General features: G+C 35.0%; 2 protein-coding genes across 4 annotated transcripts in view; both read right to left on the reverse strand.

Moving 5' to 3' along the window:
* Positions 1–21,562, reverse strand: part of LOC133526404 (inositol polyphosphate multikinase) — a 37,320-nt gene extending 15,758 nt beyond the window's left edge. The window contains exon 1 of one of the 2 annotated variants that reach the window (XM_061863030.1): positions 21,260–21,562. The gene's annotated coding sequence lies outside the window, so the exon portion shown is untranslated. The remainder of the gene's footprint in view (positions 1–21,259) is intronic. The other variant, XM_061863027.1, reaches the window with a different exon arrangement.
* LOC133526410 (probable 3-hydroxyacyl-CoA dehydrogenase B0272.3) lies at positions 1,241–21,260 on the reverse strand. Of its 2 annotated transcripts, none has more exons than XM_061863038.1 (6): positions 20,964–21,260; positions 20,496–20,666; positions 19,168–19,269; positions 13,942–14,027; positions 12,708–12,922; positions 1,241–2,606 (listed from the first exon to the last, which is right to left on the reverse strand). In XM_061863038.1, exons 1-6 carry the CDS (start codon positions 21,072–21,074, stop codon positions 2,371–2,373), a joined length of 921 nt encoding a protein of 306 aa, XP_061719022.1. In that variant the 5' UTR covers positions 21,075–21,260; the 3' UTR covers positions 1,241–2,370. The 2 variants fall into 2 exon arrangements, with proteins under 2 accessions (XP_061719022.1, XP_061719021.1); XM_061863037.1 differs by lacking the exon at positions 1,241–2,606 and adding an exon at positions 9,295–9,719.
* Positions 21,563–21,737: the final 175 nt, after the last annotated feature.

Raw genomic sequence — 21,737 nt, forward strand, 5'->3', positions numbered from 1 at the left:
CTCATACAATGTAGTTCAGATGAACAACACTTCAGCCTCGCAGAGCAAAACTAAGACAGAAATGTAATAAAGGAAGATATATCGATCACTTACATTTGTAAACTCTTAATTCAATCAACTTTACAGCGTAAAATCAATCTTATATCATACGAATAAGGTTGGTATTTGAAGATATGGTGATGTAAAGATACGAGTTTGCAATTTGCAAGTATCGATATTACTTATATCTAATCGTTATGAATCGCGATTGGATTTATCTTTAGATATGACGTTCGGTTTTTAAATTTGGATTTAAATAGCGCAGTCGTAAAAAATATCGAGATTGCAAATTAATTATTTGCGAAATTGAACTTTATGTGTGTTTATTAAGGTGCATATTTAAATGTTTGAATATTATGACGTTGGGAAAGTTAGGTTTGGATAAGATTTGTGAATAACACAAAAGGCGCATGTTTAAAGAATGTTAGGTTTATGAAGTCTGCGGTTTTTTTAGGTACTAATATAGTAATATTGACTGACCAGTTATGGACCTTTTGTGTATGTAATAAGGTTTACGAAATATCGGTTATTTGTGGATGCTACTGGTAATTTACGTGATGAATGGGTAAAACCAATAAACAAAGCTTGATACTTTCTGTACCTATTTAAAGTGTATTCCTGTTTATTCCCGCCTGAGAAATATGCTGGAACAGATAGGAATATTTGTCCCCGCCGGGAACAAGTCGTAAATGTGAATATACAATACACTATTTAAATAATCAACGCGTGTGTATCGCTCAACTTAATTAACTACACTAAGCTGTAGAAGTGTAGACCTTGAGAAACCCAATAAATCCACCATTTTGAAAAAAAAAATGAAGCGACCATAAATCATATTTAATTCGTGAACCTGCTCAAAAAATTTCACGAGAATCGGTTGAGAAATGCGACTTTTAGAGAAGCATCTGGACATACGAAAGCCATTTTGCCCAAGTTGAAACGGACCCCTTCGCTAACGCTCGGTCAATTAGAGAAACAATAACGAATTTGTAAATTTTGTACGATATAAATTGTACTAATTGATGAAATGACTAGGTGTTAAACTTTATGGTAGTTGTTAGTGAAATTTTTGTCTTGTGGCTAAGAGAATAAGATTGTAATTTCAACATAACATTTTGCTTAAAATATGCCACCTATAAAGTAATATCACGTAGGAAATGTACCAATTATTGAATCAATTAGATTAATGATGAAAAACTCGTTTAACATTTGTAAGTATTTATTAGCAACAAAACTGTGGGAAAATTTCTAAAATAACAATTCGGGATTACAGTAATTAAGCAACATAAATAACACATAACAATGACTATTGAATTCATATTATAATAAACATTATTTAGGAATACAATCAATATTTTATCCAACGAGATTACAACTGAAAAACAATTCTTGGCCTTTTCAATTATTTTACAAGAAATTTAAATCCATTCTACCGACTAAGCAAAAAAAAAAACAAACAAAAAATGATTATATAATTTTGAGCGATCAATTTTAACTTTATAACTACTTACGAACATACCCTTTGAACGTAACTTATGAATACCCTCCCCCATTTTCCCCCCTTCACCAATTTGTCCAAAACTAGACTAGAAATTAATATAACATGTAACAATAATTACAGTTTGCGTGCGTAGCCAACATGCCAGTCGTTTACACTCCGTAGCGAACGAAACGCAACTATCACTGTCGCACTAATATAGAAGTGATAGAGACACACAAGCGTTTCGCTGGCGTAGCGCAAAAGATTGTCACCTTGGCTAGGCATCCTGTTCAGATTTTTTAACGTTCTAGAATCAGACCAAGCTAACTCTGAACTTTGCACTTTGTCACTACAAAGTGTGGAATGTCATCATTAATGTCAAATGTCTATAAAATATGACGTTTATAATGTCCCTCCCACACTTTGATTTCAAGTCAGTGCAAAGTTAGTTTAGACTATACTTTTCATATTTATTGCTCCCCTCCCCAGTTTTCCGACCAAACTTGTCCTGTTCCACCAGCCGGTCAAACACTGGTATTGGCCTAAATATGGGATCACCGGTTGCCTGCATGACCGCTAGTATAGCCTTCTTGGTATCCAAGCCAGTGTAGTCGGAGAGCTCGAGAGGACCCATCGGGTAGTCTACTGCTCATATTTATAAATCCCCTCTCCAGTTTTCCGACCAAACTTGCCTTGTTCCACCAGCCGGTCCAACACTGGTATCTACCTAAATATGTGAGCACCGGTCGCCTCAAACATGACCACTAAAATGGCCTGTGGCCGCATGAGTATGGCCTTCTTGGTATCCAAGCCTGTATAGTCGGAGAGCTAGAGGGGGTCCATCGGGTAGTCTACTGCTCATATTTATAAATCCCTTCTCCAGTTTTCCGACCAAACTTGCCTTGTTCCACCAGCCGGTCCAACACTGGTATGGGCCTAAATATGGGATCACCGGTCGCCTCCAACATGACCGCTAGTATGGCCTTCTTGGTATCCAAGCCGGTGTAGTCGGAGAGCTCGAGAGGGCCCATAGGGTAGCCGCAGCCGAGTTTCATGCCCTTGTCTATGTCTTCGGCTGTGGCGTCACCTAGAAATAGATTTATAATTATTAAAAAATGTAATATTTTTTGTCATACGGTAAGGTAAAAGATTATATTTTAGCATTCATGCAGAACAAAGTTATGGCACCATTGTTGGACATATTATTTTAAGATTTTTAAGCTGACAGGAACTCCTGTTTGGCACTTTATTCATAAATCATTTGAATTAAGATTATTTTTAAACGATCTATTTTGTATTCAAAACTTATACTTTATTTACTTGATTAGTTAAAATTAGTATCCACCATTGAGTCCTCGTCTAATTACTGTTGCCGTTTGAAGTTGTGTCGTAATAACAACATTTTTATTAAGACAGTATAATAAATTCCAATATATACGTGATATATACTCCTTAAAACCTGCAGTGCATATGTCGCAGAAGGATTTTGGATTTGTACATCGAGCAAATTAAAATTACTCTTTAAAAATAAATAATAAAGTCTTCATATTGACAAAAAAACTTACGCCACATTTACATATATATATATGTGGACGCTCTGGATCAGCGGACCTCTCGCCATTCGGCTCTCCACTCGCAAGCATATGTTAAGTAACTCCAGAATTGTATTTAATTTCTATCTTATAACTACCTATTGTAAACATTTCCCGCACCTATTACTATTTGATCTCTGTTTGGCCCAATGGTTAACTGGTAAAGAATGCCATCTGGCATTACGTTCGCCTTTTGTACAACTTTTACTGTGCAATAAAGTTTCAATAAATAAATAAATTACACAGCTCATAAATTAATATTGTTATGACTACGTCAACAAGTAGGGAATTATTCATTTATCGTTATCAGCTTACATATCAGCTTTCAAACCGCATCATACCTGCCGTAAATCTTATCGCTATCAGTTAAGTTCAGATATTTATGTCATTGTCATTAACATTGAAAATTATTGTCAGAGGGGAATTACCTCTTAGGGCGTCCGCTTGCTGGCGCGCTTGCACGGAGCGGACGCGTGCAACGGGGTGCCCTATTCGTTTTCCGACAAAAAATACGCCGATTTTGGCGATTTTCGATTCGCAGACGGGTTCTTTGGCCGAGTAACGATTGGCAGATTGTCATTTCGCATAATAGTCGTTTGCACGAGTAGTAGGGATTGCAATCCGGTCCGGCGGATCCGGTAAAAATCACCGGATCCGGTAAAATAAAAAAACGCCTAAATACAGCACGCGCTGTGCATGAAGTTGAATAGAACAAAAAATGAATGAAGAAGTTTAAATTTAGTGAGATAAAAATATATTTATTATGACGATAACTGGGAACAGGAGAGAATTTCTTCTTCTTTCATGAAGAAGGAAAAATTAAAGGATGGAGATGCCATGGAAGGTATTTGTAATTTATGCTAGAGAGAAGGTTAATGTTATGTCATAATGTTGTGACAGGAGATTAAAACTAAACAAATGAACAGGATTAAATCGCCGGTACTCAACCGACTTGAGTTGAGCTCATCAATATGTGTGAATAAATATATGATAATATTGATAATCTTTAGTTTACTCCGATTATATATATATTCTTTTCTTTTCAAATTTAAGAGAGAATCTTTTGTCTTCACAATTTCATCCAATTTTATGCAATTTCCTTCATCTTCGTACGTACGTGCTACTCTACGTCTAGCCAATTATTTATCCATGTAACTTTTCTTAGGGAGTCCCTTGCCGCATTGTTTTTAATTTTTGCACAAGATCGCCGTGTCGTGTTTCATTCCCTATAATTTGCCCTTCTATCCCTAAAAATCTTTTTTTTTAATCATACATTCTACTATTTTCTCGCACAAAAAAATGAAAGCAAGATAATATTGGAGCGCATTTAATATCATTTTGGTTAAAAGTAAAATATCTTCTTTTGTTACTAGAATGGATGTCAACGTTACAAAGAATGCAATCAAAGAACAGTTTCGAAAACTTGCCCTTTCAAGGAGTTCCATTCCCCACCCCACATCCCATCATCAGGCATTGGAAACTAATCAAATTCATAATTTATAATCGAACATTTGAGTACTTGTGAATGGTTAAATTTAATAAAAAACAGATTTCATATTTTGTTTTTAAAGTGATATTGACATTGTAACATTTTTTACTACTAAGTTATATTTTATTGTTAAGAAGTTATATATTAACTTCTAATTATAGATTTAGGAATACGTATTACGCAAAAAACAAGAAAAATATGTCATTTAATTAACTTTAATATCCCTATACCAATCCGGATCCGGCCGGATTGAAAATCAATCCGGTTTGCAATCTCTAACGAGTAGTCAATATGCAGAACATTGATACGCATATTTACTTTTCGTAGAATAATCATTTGACATTAATATTGATTAACAAAACTTCCCTCTTATTTATTGCTAGACCAGGACATGACTAACCTACACAACAGATAAACATGGTTTCGATATATTTAATTATATACTTAATTTCACTAGCACAAATGATCATAAAATCTTATGCCTTGAGCAATTCTTGTATAAGTCTCATTTTGTATGAGATTTTGAGTTTCCAAAACGTCCCGCTTGACGCGCTGTTTCTTAATCCCATACAAAATTAGTCTTAACGCAAACGCGTACGTCACGTCTCGATATCGAATAAATTTATACTAGGGGTTCTGAACTGTATGTGAACCAAGAGTCTGCGTAACGTTAGTCGATCAAAGTTACATCTACAAATGAATCACTCTGCGAAACGATGTTCGGCGAATCGTTGTCTGCGAATCGATAATCTGCGAATTAATTTTCGCAGAATCTTTAGGTAATACCCGTGCAACGGACTAGGTACCTACCTATAATGGCACCCGCGTGCGTGCGCTCGCGCTCCGTGCACCACGCTAGCTGACGACCTTATACATCTACAGTACCCCTAGTGTAAATATTTTCGACAGCGAAACGTGACGTACCTACGCGTTTGCGTTAAGTGTCATTTTGTATGAGATTTTTGACTTTCCAAAACGTCCCGCTTGGCGCGCTCTTTCTAAATCCAATACAAAATGAGACTAAACGCAAACGCGTACGTCACGTTTCGAAATCGAATTTATTTACACTAGGGGTACAGATCTACAGCCTACAGTTACTTTCGGATACGTCGGTGATATAAGTAACGGTTGTTTTATTTATTTCTATCCTTTTATTTTAGAAACTATAGAACTGGAGTCATCAAATGGCGGACCACGGTCCGGATTTGGACCGCCGACCTATTTTGTGCTGTGCATTACATTTGCTTATTTGATAAACTCAAGCAGAAACGGACCGCGATGAATGCGATGATCATTTTATTTTAAAAATCGGACCCTTGAAGAAATACAGAGGCGTATTGTAGTCAACTAAATTTACTGTGCCATCTTTCGACACAGAACTAAAACTCTTAGAATTATATATGGCTATTTTACCCTTGTTCTTTCACTGATATGTGTTATATGTGGTTAAATATCAAACGGTGTCGCCATCTAGGCGAGTATAGGCTAAAAGTATATCGCCATCTATTCGAGCATTATTTTTTCAAGGCACGTTTTTCTCTTAGACTTTATTTTTCTTATACGGGGTCATATACCTATATCTTTTGTACTCGTCGACTGTAATGGTTGAATTAAGATTTCGTGTACCAAACTATAATTGCGTACTTTTCATCTATGGGCTCTCAACTCAACTATAAGATTCGTTTCGGTACGCTGTAGTCAGCGAACGAAAAAAACATAGAAGACTAATCTCAAACAAAATATCAGCGTAAAAGTGGCCCCACTATTAAAACACGCAGTACTTGTAACGGACCAATTGCAACTCGTCGATTTTGAGGTCTTGTTTTCTTCGACGAAACTGCGTTTGACCATGATTAGTCAATTTAAACCACCCAAACTACGATTGGTGTATTATAAAATAAGGCGTTGTGATTGGCTGTAGCATTGACACTTGAAAATACAATGGAAATGTCAATGGAAACCAACTTCACGTAGACGGTTTCATGCGATATAGAACGTTTTAAATGCTATATTTTTGTATGATAATTTGTTATTTTATTTTAAAGAGTATTAATATATAGGCTTATTATTTGTTCGTTTGTCGCACGTGTTTAAAGGCAATTAAGCCTCCGAACCAATTAATACATTGTATCGTTCATGCAGAAATTCGTATTGAACACGTCGTCGTAGGAACAGTTTGTATGGGAATGGGAAAATATCATTATTGTTATTTCTATTTTCTTTTTGTGTACTCCACATCAAAGTACACAAACAAAACAGAGTCACAAAACCTTTTTCGTGTGGACCCACTCACGACAGCCGACAACATGGCGGCGCGCGGGCTGGCAACCGTTGCTAGACCGCCGCTCGCGCCGGTAACGCGTGCGCCGCCCGCATCTGTCATCAGTGTTACCTACGTCACGGGATCGATCGCTCGCGCATCGTCAGCGCCAGTTAAATCCTATCGCGTACTTGACTAGTAGCTTATCGTGATACTAACCTATGGATTCACGGACTAATATAAATGGTATGGTGCATGAACCTAACTAGTGTTTCGGTGAACTGTGTGTGCCTGTGCTAACCGCTTGTGTTTAATACTAACTTAAATAATTATAACTTTTTAACTGTATTTCGAACATTACATATTGTTTATTAAGTGCGTGCATTATTATTTACGATCCACGTAGGTTTAACACCCACACTTGCATTCTTTCCATATTTTTTCACCGTTCAAACCGTCCCTGGACCTAGAAATATTGCAATACCAAAATTAGCCAAATCGGTCCAGCCTTCCGCGAATTTAACGAAAAGTTATAAATAGCAGCGAGATCTATACTTAGTAAAAATGTACCTACACATAAAAAAGCGCCACCTACAACGACGATTCGTATTTACTATCACGAATTTAAATTATCAAAATAACAACCTGAACAAATTTTAAATGAAAGTTTCTTGATATCAACGATTGTTTAAAATGCATAACATCATCCCCATATGAAACCTGTTTTGATCAAGAGAAATCAAAATAATATGATCCTAGCTAAACTATACGTGAAAAGTAATCCCATATTGTTTCCAGTGTTTGTTGGAACGACTAGCACATCATTTATCCGCACAAGAAGGCATATTTTTTTTATTAAAGATATAATTTTAATACTTCTTACTACGACTGTGACAACGGGCCGCCATTTACGAACTAAATAGCTCCGCGGCACAAAGTTGACGCCCCGCCCGCTTCGGCACAATATTGTGTATTGTGCCGCGAGCGACTCAACTGTACTGCGCTCAGCTTGACGACGTCAAAAATGACCCCACGTGTATTGTGCCGCGAGCGACTCAACTGTACTCCACTCAGCTTGACGAGGTCAAAAATGACCCCACGTGTATTGTGCCGCGAGCGACTCAACTGTACTGCGCTCAGCTTGACGACGTCAAAAATGACCCCACGTGTATTGTGCCGCGAGCGACTTAACTGTACTGCGCTCAGCTTGACGACGTCAAAAATGACCCCACGTGTATTGTGCCGCGAGCGACTCAACTGTACTCCACTCAGCTTGACGAGGTCAAAAATGACCCCGCGTGTATTGTGCCGCGAGCGACTCAACTCTACTGCGCTCAGCTTGACAACGTCAAAAATAACCCCACGTGTATTGTGCCGCGAGCGACTCAACTGTACTGCACTCAGCTTGACGACGTCAAAAATGACCCCACGTGTATGGAAGGTAGAGTTAAGGAATAGAATCTCCATATACCAAAAAGTGTCCGACAGAAAACCATAAATAGGTGGCGCTACAATACCTAGAATACTTGAGAAAAAATCTAATCATAGACAGCGCACTTCACTTCGTCAATAACACCTAGGTTCTTAGGTACTCTAGCGCTACTCTGGAGAGATTTGGAACTATTATTTATAGCTGACAGCTGGACACTTGCAACAGTTCTGCCTATGGAGATTCTGTTCCTTGCCTCTACCTTCCATACCCACGTGTACCGTGCGCATGTTGACAACATCAAAATACTGTAATGCCACGCAAGAGTTTGACATATAGAATTTTATTTTAGCCAATAATAAAAATATATAAATTGACTTTCCGTGATATGCGTCAGATAGGTAAGTGTCAGTGTTGTGGACCGTTTTCGAAGACACAAATGGACTGAGAGCTTCGTTTATATATATTACGTCGCTGTGTGATTGCTATTAAAATTAATTAGCTTCATGTCAGATTTATATTCATGTTTTACATATTATGTTACTCTGTGCTCAATATGTTGTACCTACACTGTGATGTGAATATTGAAAGTATTAGTATTAGAATATTCAAATTCAATAATTATGGTTCGCGGAACTTATTATGTACAGAAAATCATTTAACACAGACCAAACAAGAAAACATTAAATAAAAAATGTTTACTTAAAAATATATTATATCAGAAATAAATGTTTATCACAGTCTTAAAGCACTTAGTGTATTTTACTGAAGATATGTTCTACAAAGACTGACTGTGTGAATTTTACCTTATGCCTATTCTGCCACGGCTTTTCCCCATTTGTTATACTTGTAGAAACCCTCGCCGCTCTTGATGCTTAACTTGACCTCGGCCACCATTTAGTATAAGATAGGAATGGGGCGGAACCTCGGGTCCCTGCCAAGCTCAACGGGAACCATGAGAAGGTTTCTAATTTCTAAAACTTGATTATTGACCAAACAAAAACACACTATAAACAAAACTTTATTTAAAAAAAGTATTATCAAAAATAAATGTCTATTACAATCTTAAAATTTAAGGCATTTTATGCGTAATTAATTGATTTACTGAAGATATATTCTATATACTCTCCTGCGCAACAAAATTAACTTTGATTAAATATCCTGACGTTAAAAACATATATTGGTAACAGCACCCTATTTGTTATACTTGTAGAAGCCCTCGCCGCTCTTGATGCCCAGCTTGCCCTCGGCCACCATCTTGTCGAGGAGGGCGATGGGGCGGAACACCGGGTCGCCGGTCTGTGCGTACATCGTGGCGAGCGCGAACTTGTTCGTGTCCAGACCGGTGTAGTCGGCCAGCTCGAAGGGACCCATCGGGTAACCTGCGCCTAGCTTCATGCCGATATCGATATCCTCTTTCGTTGCATCACCTGAAAAAAATACAATAAAATGCATACTTAACCTTCTAAGCCATACAAAAAAGAATATTCTAGTGGAATTTCAACTTATAACGCAGGAAATAGAGTTGATTTTTCTTTGTTTGTAATGTTTAGTAAACAAAAGAAATACAACTATGTTCCATTTGGAAATGATTCAAATTTAATAAGTATACGGACTTCGATCCTTATAAACTTATAAATAATTTAGTTGTTTCACTGCGGTAATTAAATTAAATTTAATGCATAATTACTTTTTATCGTAAATTTCACGGATTCACACGAACGGGTCATGCTAATTCAAATAGAAATAGTCGGTACGAAAAGTTCATTGTTTATTGTTGTTATACATACATACCAGCACTTACAGATACACCTTACGTGCTAATAGTGTTATTATTAATATGTTATTGTATTTTCGTGTGATTATACACTCTAATATTATATTCAGTCAAATATTTAATTACATATTATATTATTATGCCATTATGAAATTACATTAAATTGTCATCATTATGTATGTCACATTAATAACTTAATTTTTATATTAACAAATATTACAGTACAAATAATCCAAACGAAATTTCGACCAATCATAATTATTTCACAGTAAAAATTAAATTCACACTAACAAAATAAATAATACATCATAATATAAACGTATAATATAAAAGTAATTAGGTTGATTGAAGTAGCATGACAAATACGAAGGTTCCCGAGAAAATACGATGGAAAACAATTATGCACTACACCTGTACAGAGGGGAAAACTAGATAATAGTACATTTCGATGCTAGTGCGGAAAGTATGTCATTACTTCACGAGCACCGAGATATCGGGACGAGTGAAGAATGACATTTCCGCACGTGTATCGAACGACGTTTTTTAATACAGTAGCGAAAAAATAAGAAAAACAACAAGTATTTTTTAGGCATATTCTATAAGACAGAAACAATTGTCAATATAAAATATTATAATATTATTACCTAAGTATCGTTATTTACGATTATTTGTGTATCGTATATTTAAATTGTATGAAAACCATGAAAACAATATCGAATGTTGCCTTTGGAAACTTAAAACGTTCTTGCAATAAGAAAAAACGCCTCTGCTTTGACAGGCGTTTCGGCAGATATTCCATTCCATTCAACTTATTAAGAACAATTTTTTAATATTCAAAATTAAAAAATAAACGTGTTATAATGATGAAGAGGTAAGTAATAAAATATGAAATATGCTTATATTTATTATTTTTACATTAACTGTAGGTTTTTATGTTGATTACGACTTTTAAAGGAAACTAACATTATCACTCATCAATAAGTAGTCACGAATTGGAACAAGTGGAAAACTAAAAAGCACTAGTTCTCGAAATCCAACTTTCCGCACGCTAAACAGCTACGTAAAGTAGCACTTTTTGAGCAACTGTATTAAAAAAACATGTTTTTGCGTGTATTTTAAAGTCGACAAAAACTCAATAAACGGAGGATTCATTGTGTTACAATTTGTTCCGGCATTCATGTCGAACAGCTTACTCGTATTTGATTTGAGTGGCGCCAGAAGAGTGGTAGGTGGATAGATAGAAAGAGATCCTAATGAATGTTAATTTTATCTTTTTATTTCTATTTAAATTTAAAAAAAATTGTTCTATTACTAATTAAGGAAGAGCGGTGCCTCTTAACACAGGTATTTGTTACTTAAAAAGAGGCGCCAACACTTACAACTGTATAAGTAATTCTTAAACAGAATAAACATTTTTTCATTTTCATTTTCATTTTCATTTTTCAATTCATTAACTATTTAGAACTAAACTAAGACTGATTATCGAATGGGTCATCATTACAACTCAATCGATTTAAAGCACAGTAATAAGCAGAAAATACTTACACGCAAACACATGCAAACAAACCAACACCAAAACACACTTACAAAAACTTGCTGAACTTCGTAAAGTTTATTTCAAGTGTTTGAACGCGCTCAGGAGCTCGACGCTTCATTGTGAGTCTATTTATTTATTTAATCTTTATTGCACTAAAGAAAACCTTATAGTACAAAAGGGACTTAATGCCATGAGGCATTCTCTACCAGTTTCTAGTTTCATGCCCGAATTAATGAATGAATGAAAGTTTATTCACGATAACATATAGTACAGTAGATATTATTAAGTACATTATTGACTCTCGGTATTATGTTTGGCATTAGGGCATGTGAAAATTATTTTTATTGACATAATTCATGCAGGTCAAAGAAAAATACCCCGAATATAGTAAACACCCCTATAATGGAACAGGCACCAGTAATGGAATGGTATAGACAAATAATGTAAAACAAGTATTTACTATCAGTATTTAATCGCTGGCAACATTTTACCATAAACAAGAGCCAAAGAACTGCTTAAGTTTAATTTTTCATTGATATTTGTTATTTTGAAAATGAATGGAGCCATACATTCCATGACTGGAGCAAAAACCACAGTTTTAATTGGTTAACAATATTGAAACCAATTGCAGTAGCTTTCATTATATATATATAAACATAAAGGATGAATTGGACATTAAACTTTTAAAGCGTAATAGGGTAAAAAATTTACAGGTGTCGGTGAAATATCAAAAACAATTCAAATTTTCTCTTAAATGTTCCATGATTGGTGCCGTTAACATACTACATTAAATATTTGCTAGCGCCATCTAGTGGGTTAAAGGAATAAAATAAGCGTAGATTAGCCGTGTCTCAGTCAAGTGAGCTTTTTGCTATTTGCCTTAAAAATAACTTAAACTTATTATATTATTTCTTAACCCTAGTTAGAGCCTATAAATATGTAACTATGTTTTTTTCTGAGATTTTTTTATGACTCAAGCAATTCATTGATCATGAATCCAAGTCCATGATGCAAGTCTTGCCGATGGCTTTGCCCCACTCCATCATGCTCTGGTAGGTCTGCTCGGAGATCTGGTCTAATTCTGACTGATTGGACCAAACTAACCTCTTTCATACATCCTCAGCGCCTCAGCGCTGTAGGGTCCAAGCAGCCTGTTGACCACGAAGCCAGGCGTGTCCTTGCAGGTGATGCAGGTCTTGCCGATGGACTTGCCCCACTCCATCATGGTCTGGTAGGTCTGCTCCGAGATGTGATCGCCTTTGATGACCTCTAGAAGGCGCATTATTGGGACGGGGTTGAAGAAGTGGAGACCGCCGAATCTGAAGATGAACATATAATAGATTCGAATTTAAACTGTCGTGTGACATACTAACATTAATTCTACAATAATATTAATTTTTTTGTTCTCCGAAACATGTCGCGCGAGTGACTAAAAACACGTGAGGTGGAATCCGTAGAATTAGTTTAATATAATAGATTATATCAATTTATTTTTGAGTAAAATATAGGAGACAATAAGAAATCTCAATATATACCTATTTTAAACGTATAAATGTGCCCACAAACATCACGAAAGATTTTAACATGGTAGTCAGTGTATTCCTATCTTCCTGATCTGTAAAGACTAAAATGTCATATAGACTTTTCTGGAATTCGCCTAGTTTCAGAGTTAATACCAATTCTAAAATATATATTTTTTTTTATTGTTACTTAGTGCAAAACGCCGTTTTCTTGGCGATTTTGCCAGTACAGGACCTAGTTTGATAGTAATATCCTTATTGACAGTTATCAAAAAGTGACAAATAATACTTTGCAAAAACTAGGTTTTAAGAAAAAAACACCAATGCATTTTAAGTGATAGTTTTACCAATAACATTAACTTATTATGTACAAATGCATTTAAAAAAAATCGAAAAATAAAACAAAAAACCAGTTTGACGACCAGTTTGGCCTAGTGGGTAGTGACCCCGCCTACGAAGCCGATGTTCCCGGGTTCAAATCCTGGTAAGGGCATTTATTCGTGTGATGAGCATGGATATTTGTTCCTGAGTCATGTGTGTTTTCTATGTATTTAAGTATTTATAAATAATTATATATTATATATATCGTTGTCTAAGTACCCTCAACACAAGCCTTATTGAGCTTACTGTGGGACTTAGTCAATTTGTGTAATAATTTCCTATAATATTTATTTATTTAAAAAAAGTATTTTTTTGCGAAATTGACCTAAACTCATTTTTCCCTTCTTTTGGCCTCAGAAATGGTTAAAAGCTTTCGGATTCCTCGTGGACACATTGTATATTCATTTTTTTTATAAAAGCTTTATATTAATCCATACCTATCTTTCCTCTTAATGCCTGCACCGATAGCATTGATTGATATCGAAGAGGTGTTACTGGCCAGGATTGTGTGTTCGGGCGCCAACTGTAAATAAAATACAACATTAGTATTTTTTTACTCGTCGAATGTAATGGTTACCATACTATAATTGCGTACTTTTCGTGTATGGGCTCCCGACTCATAATATACATTTCGATACGCTGTAGTCAACTGTATTTTTTTTACCAATCACGTGCCGCCGTGCTCCCATGGAAAAGACTAAACGCGCGCGGGGCGAGGGGCAAGAGTCGCGCATTTATGTCTTTAGTCTTTTTTTTTGTCTACTTAGATATTTATTTGAATTTTCAATCTCGTACCTTACTTGGCAACTCAGCAAGTTGCCTAAACACGGTACTCGACTGAAAAGCTCTCTATTATAAAACAATTTCTGGATCAAAATGTCATTTCCATGAACTCATTTACTGAGTACAGAGGGTTTTCGTTCCTGAATCATGGTCCAACAAAAGGTTTCTCAATTTACGCCTGAATATTTCGTCGCATTGCGCGTTTCTTATCTCGGCAGGTAGGTGCTCGAAATAAGCAGGTCCGATGATTCGTGGGTTCCTTTTTGAAAGCACCAAGCGGCGATGAACTGTTCTAAGACGACCGGTCTGGCCTAGTGGGTAGTGACCCTGCCTACGATGCCGATGGTCCCGGGTTCAAATCCTGGTAAGGGCATTTATTCGTGTGATGAGCATGGATATTGGGTTCTGAGTCATGGGTGTTTTCTATGTATTTAAGTATTTATAAATATTTATATATTATATATATCGTTGTCTAAGTACCCTCAACACAAGCCTTATTGAGCTTACTACGACCTGTGTTACGCAGTTGTTTTCCCGGACAATCTACACGAGAAAATTTAGCAATATTATTTCTGACATATATTATTAAATCAAATAGATGTTGTGAGTCGTGAGTCATTATGCGTTCCGAAATAAACAGTTCATTACATAGGTCTGTGTTTTACTCCAGCAAGTGTACGGATTGTTCCCTTCTAAACTATGAGGACTCTTCTGGCATCAGTGGAGTTACCCCAAATGAGCGTGCCGTACGACATAATAGAATGGAAGTGAGCAAAGTACACCTGCTTTAGAGTTTCCTTCGAGATAAGTGGCTTCATCTTAGTAATAGTGATATTTCACAATTGTAATACAGCTTTTTAGTCGAATACCGTGTTTAGGCCATAAAACTTGCTGAGTGGCCTAAGTAAGGTACGAGATTACAGTATTTTTTCTACGAGTCAACTAAAATAATACTTTTTCTGCTATAAAACCTAATTAATTAAACCAAATTAGGTAAGCATCTCGGTAGATATTTTTTATTTATTGTGTGGCTAGAGTCGCTTGTCAGTGGAGCATAGATAGATACAATAGACAGAGAGAATCATATGCTGTATTCTTCCTACACTATAACATTGTCGCCTGGCTAACAGGACAGAATTAAAATAAGAAACAGTTTGAATTATATAAAACCAAACTTATATCTTTTGATATTTTTTAGCAAATATTCCTTTACCGTTATATATTTAATATCAACATTCAACAGAGATAAGCGATAACCGAAAATCTATTTGAGATAAAGTTAATCCATGGCCCGCGGGTTACTTGTTTGTCCAACAGTATCTATATCTAATCAAACACCATCATAAAACATATAAACCATCTTTTACGAGTACAACTTTAAAATATTGGTGTCTAATACTAGTTTATGTGAGTGCTACATAATTAAAGGCATTAAAATACGAGTGTTTTAATGCCTAATTATGTACAGCTACATACACTATTTTATCTAGACACATATTTTGAACTCTCTAAAATCATATCGTTACTAAGATTACGACAGGGATCGGAAACCGGTATTTTTTGTATGGGAACGAAAACGGTATTTTTTCGTTCTTTGTTAATTATTTCCTTTCTAATTGGGCAATCTAATAATACGAAGTCGTTATCTAAAAACACAACCGAGTCCTATATTTAGAGTATAAAATAAACCGAAATATATGTTTGTTTCAAAGTTTTTCCAAAAAACCGGTTCCGATCCCTGGATTACGACATTTATATAAGTTTGGCTGTCACAATATATATTAATGTCGGGAATAATATATCCCCTTTAGGTGTGACTGATTGTGAAATATCCATTTTATATATGCCCAGACCTTTTATCAGATTCGAGTTCGCGAGGCGAGGCAAGTAGACTGTTAGAAGAGGCCAGGCCATTAGCGTCTTATTAAATTGCAAAACCTCTAAAGTCGCCTGTAAAACCGTTAACAGTGATAATAGATTAGATGCAACCTAATAATGATCATCTAACTGCTTTCTATCTATTTAACTATCTTCCATAATATGTGTTCAAAACGCATCTTAAGTGACGTCTTACCAAGTCCAGACTTCGATCCTTATAAACTTATAAATAATTTAGTTGTTTCACTGCGGTAATTAAATTAAATTTAATGCATAATTACTTTTTATCGTAAATTTCACGGATTCACACGAACGGGTCATGCTAATTCAAATAGAAATAGTCGGTACGAAAAGTTTATTGTTTATTGTTGTTATACATACATACCAGCACTTACAGATACACCTTACGTGCTAATAGTGTTATTATTAATATGTTATTGTATTTTCGTGTGATTATACACTCTAATATTATATTCAGTCAAATATTTAATAACATATTATATTATTATGCCATTATGAAATTACATTAAATTGTCATCATTATGTATGTCACATTAATAACTTAATTTTTATATTAACAAATATTACAGTACAAATAATCCAAACGAAATTTCGACCAATCATAATTATTTCACAGTAAAAATTAAATTCACACTAACAAAATAAATAATACATCATAATATAAACGTATAATATAAAAGTAATTAGGTTGATTGAAGTAGCATGACAAATACGAAGGTTCCCGAGAAAATACGATGGAAAACAATTATGCACTACACCTGTACAGAGGGGAAAACTAGATAATAGTACATTTCGATGCTAGTGCGGAAAGTATGTCATTACTTCACGAGCACCGAGATATCGGGACAAGTGAAGAATGACATTTCCGCACGTGTATCGAACGACGTTTTTTAATACAGTTGCGAAATAAGAAAAATAACAAGTATTTTTTATGCATATTCTATAAGACAGAAACAATTGTCAATATAAAATTACTAATTGTTAATACTATTATTACCTAAGTATCGTTATTTACGATTATTTGTGTATCGTATATTTAAATTGTATGAAAACCATGAAAACAATATCGAATGTTGCCTTTGGAAACTTAAAACGTTCTTGCAATAAGAAAAAACGCCTCTGTTTTGACAGGCGTTTCGGCAGCTATTCCATTCCATTCAACTTATTAAGAACAGTTTTTTAATATTCAAAATTAAAAAATAAACGTGTTATAATGATGAAGAGGTAAGTAATAAAATATGAAATATTCTTATATTTATTATTTTTACATTAACAGTAGGTTTTTATGTTGATTACGACTTTTAAAGGAAACTAACATTATCACTCATCAATAAGTAGTCACGAATTGGAACTTTATATAATATTATATATATCGTTGTCTAAGTACCCTCAACACAAGCCTTATTGAGCTTACTACGACCTGTGTTACGCAGTTGTTTTCCCGGACAATCTACACGAGAAAATTTAGCAATATTATTTCTGACATATATTATTAAATCAAATAGATGTTGTGAGTCGTGAGTCATTATGCGTTCCGAAATAAACAGTTCATTACATAGGTCTGTGTTTTACTCCAGCAAGTGTACGGATTGTTCCCTTCTAAACTATGAGGACTCTTCTGGCATCAGTGGAGTTACCCCAAATGAGCGTGCCGTACGACATAATAGAATGGAAGTGAGCAAAGTACACCTGCTTTAGAGTTTCCTTCGAGATAAGTGGCTTCATCTTAGTAATAGTGATATTTCACAATTGTAATACAGCTTTTTAGTCGAATACCGTGTTTAGGCCATAAAACTTGCTGAGTGGCCTAAGTAAGGTACGAGATTACAGTATTTTTTCTACGAGTCAACTAAAATAATACTTTTTCTGCTATAAAACCTAATTAATTAAACCAAATTAGGTAAGCATCTCGGTAGATATTTTTTATTTATTGTGTGGCTAGAGTCGCTTGTCAGTGGAGCATAGATAGATACAATAGACAGAGAGAATCATATGCTGTATTCTTCCTACACTATAACATTGTCGCCTGGCTAACAGGACAGAATTAAAATAAGAAACAGTTTGAATTATATAAAACCAAACTTATATCTTTTGATATTTTTTAGCAAATATTCCTTTACCGTTATATATTTAATATCAACATTCAACAGAGATAAGCGATAACCGAAAATCTATTTGAGATAAAGTTAATCCATGGCCCGCGGGTTACTTGTTTGTCCAACAGTATCTATATCTAATCAAACACCATCATAAAACATATAAACCATCTTTTACGAGTACAACTTTAAAATATTGGTGTCTAATACTAGTTTATGTGAGTGCTACATAATTAAAGGCATTAAAATACGAGTGTTTTAATGCCTAATTATGTACAGCTACATACACTATTTTATCTAGACACATATTTTGAACTCTCTAAAATCATATCGTTACTAAGATTACGACAGGGATCGGAAACCGGTATTTTTTGTATGGGAACGAAAACGGTATTTTTTCGTTCTTTGTTAATTATTTCCTTTCTAATTGGGCAATCTAATAATACGAAGTCGTTATCTAAAAACACAACCGAGTCCTATATTTAGAGTATAAAATAAACCGAAATATATGTTTGTTTCAAAGTTTTTCCAAAAAACCGGTTCCGATCCCTGGATTACGACATTTATATAAGTTTGGCTGTCACAATATATATTAATGTCGGGAATAATATATCCCCTTTAGGTGTGACTGATTGTGAAATATCCATTTTATATATGCCCAGACCTTTTATCAGATTCGAGTTCGCGAGGCGAGGCAAGTAGACTGTTAGAAGAGGCCAGGCCATTAGCGTCTTATTAAATTGCAAAACCTCTAAAGTCGCCTGTAAAACCGTTAACAGTGATAATAGATTAGATGCAACCTAATAATGATCATCTAACTGCTTTCTATCTATTTAACTATCTTCCATAATATGTGTTCAAAACGCATCTTAAGTGACGTCTTACCAAGTCCAGCTTATTGAAGAGTTCCTGCTTGACATCCAGCTTTTCCACAATAGCCTCGATAATCAGGTCGGCGTTCACGCCATCCTCGACCTTTGTGGACACCTGGAGCATAACCAAACTTTTTGATTGTAGAAACACTTTGATCTAAGAAAAAAAATGCGCCCACAAGTTTGATATAGTTCATGTCATCCATAATGACGCGCACATTTATCAAATCTACCCTAAAAAAACATGACCATACCAGTCAAGGCAGGCGTCTTCGTGAATGACATGATCTATAGCTAAACTAATTGTTGCTATAAGGTATATTTTGTCCTAACTGAATTGTCAACCTTTGACAACCAGAATGAAATACAATAAAATAATAAATATTTTGGAGACAATTTCACACAGATCAACCTAGACTCAAACTAAGCAAAACTTGTACTTTTGGTACTAGGTGACGGTATACGTACGTATATAGATAAATACATACTAATATACATAAATAACATGCATAACTCAGGAACAAATATTTGTGATGAACACACAAATAAATGCCATTACCAGGATTCGAACCAGGGGCCTCCTGCTTCTGGGGGTCACTACCAACTAGGCTAGGAGGCAATTAGATGCATGTTTTTTTTAAATAACAATATGATAAGTCCACCTAAGGAAAAGTAGCTGGCTACAAAGAGATGAATATTATCAAAGAGAATTTAAAATAAAGGTGGATTGTCAAAGAAAACTTTGTAGCCACAGTAAATTTACCGCCATCTTCCGACACATGATTAAAACTTTTAGAATGCCATTTGACTTTGATCCTTGTTCTGTATTAAATTTGTTAAATGTCAAAAAGTAGCGACATCTCATCAAAGGCCAAAGGTATGGCGGCATCGTTTTGAGCGATGGTGCCACAACTTTTAGCTGATGCCCGGTAAGATGGTGCCACTTTCTGATATTAACAAATTCAACACATATCAGAGAAAGAATAAGGATCTAAGTCAAATGGTGTTCTAAAAGTTTTAATCATGTGTCGAAAGATGGCAGTAAACTTGATATTATATATTTGTATAGTTGAGGTAGTATTTAAACAAAACAGAAAATTAACAGTTTTTATTTGAATATTTATCTGATGTTATTTATATCTGTTATCTTCTGTTATCAACAAACTTGACTACTTGGTTTAGACATTTACACATAACGGACTAGTTATAAATAAGGATTAATACGTTTTTTATTTCTAACATTTTTTATTTTTCTCTTTAATATACACAGAAATTTGATAATTGATGCAAATTTTTGCTGATCTAGACCTATTTCATGTTGGAGTTATTTGAATAACTAACCTTAATTCTGCCGGCAGCATCCTGGACAAATGCTTCCACTTTAGCTGCATCATTCTTGTGGACTTTCTTGGCAACTCGGGTAAGGTTCTGCTGAATGGACTTCTGAGCCTTCTCCAGTAGCTCTGGTTTTAGGTCCACTATGGTGACATTCTGCCCTGCTTGAGCTGCAACCTTTATAGATCATACTTTTTTAATCTGTGCAAAGATTTATTGTTATTTAGTTCAGTTTTCATTTTAAATTTCCAAACCTTGTTTAAAGCACTATGGTAAGAAGTATTTATGTATTTTATGCTTTGGTAGTCTATAAATTCTGACATAAGTGTAGTATTTATCATTTTATCACAGAATACTTGCAAAGTATATACTTACTAAAATGTAGCAAGTCACTAAACCTGTTTAAATACCATTCACCCAGACAATGTTAAATTCAAAGTCAAATTAGCATAATATAAAAAGTAAACAACTTACCTGAGCAATACCCGAGCCCATCAACCCTCCGCCGACGACGGTGACCGTTTTCACCGCATTTAAAGAGGAGGAGCTAGAAAAGGCTCTCGTAATAACAGATAACTTGTTCATCTTGATGTTCACAGCGGGAGAAAGCCGGTAAAACTGATGAGTGGCGACGCGCCGCTAGTTACAACGGGGGTATAACGGGGGGGCGGCCAGATTGTCATAAATATAAATCCAACAGTCTGAAGTTCACTGACGATAACAAAAATGTTTGTGAACGTGAGGACAATTTATAGATAACAGCCACATACCTGTCGTAAAAGCAGCGCTGCAACGACGTATGGATTAAGGAACACATTTTAAAGCACTATAAAAACTTGCAGTAATTAAAATAAATTACTATGCGAAAAAATCAGGTTTCTAGTTATCCTAATTTATTGTTTATTTGTTATCCTAGGTCGTATTAGTGTTTGATTATTGAATTATAGTACAGTATTAAATATATTACGTTCCGATCTAAATAGTTGTAAGCACCCCACTAATAAAATCTGAAGTAAACATTCAGTAACTTAAATGTTGATATTTAACTACCTTTAGTAAAACTAATCTAATAATGTCATCTATTCTGAAAATTTTGTTCCTATAACGTTTAAATTATTTGTCAAGCTTATAGGAGCATGAAACATTACATGCGTACAATGAATTCTATCTGTCACAATGACAGCCGTGCCGTTTTGACACTGAGGGCAACGCTCGGAATTTTACATTTTATGACCATTTGGTTGTTGA

The sequence above is a fragment of the Cydia pomonella genome, chromosome 16, assembly GCF_033807575.1.
Source record: "Cydia pomonella isolate Wapato2018A chromosome 16, ilCydPomo1, whole genome shotgun sequence".
In the NCBI taxonomy this organism is placed as follows: domain Eukaryota; kingdom Metazoa; phylum Arthropoda; class Insecta; order Lepidoptera; family Tortricidae; genus Cydia; species Cydia pomonella.

Bases quoted from the DNA above. Each gene is read 5' to 3' on its own strand.
- LOC133526410 (XM_061863038.1), bottom strand. From the start codon at position 21,074: ATGAACAAGTTATCTGTTATTACGAGAGCCTTTTCTAGCTCCTCCTCT. The intron at 14,028-19,167 runs GTAAGACGTCAC...TTTTATTTACAG, and splicing joins TCTTCAATAAGCTGGACTTG to TTGGCGCCCGAACACACAAT. The intron at 12,923-13,941 runs GTATGGATTAAT...GTTCATCTTCAG, and splicing joins GGCATTAAGAGGAAAGATAG to ATTCGGCGGTCTCCACTTCT.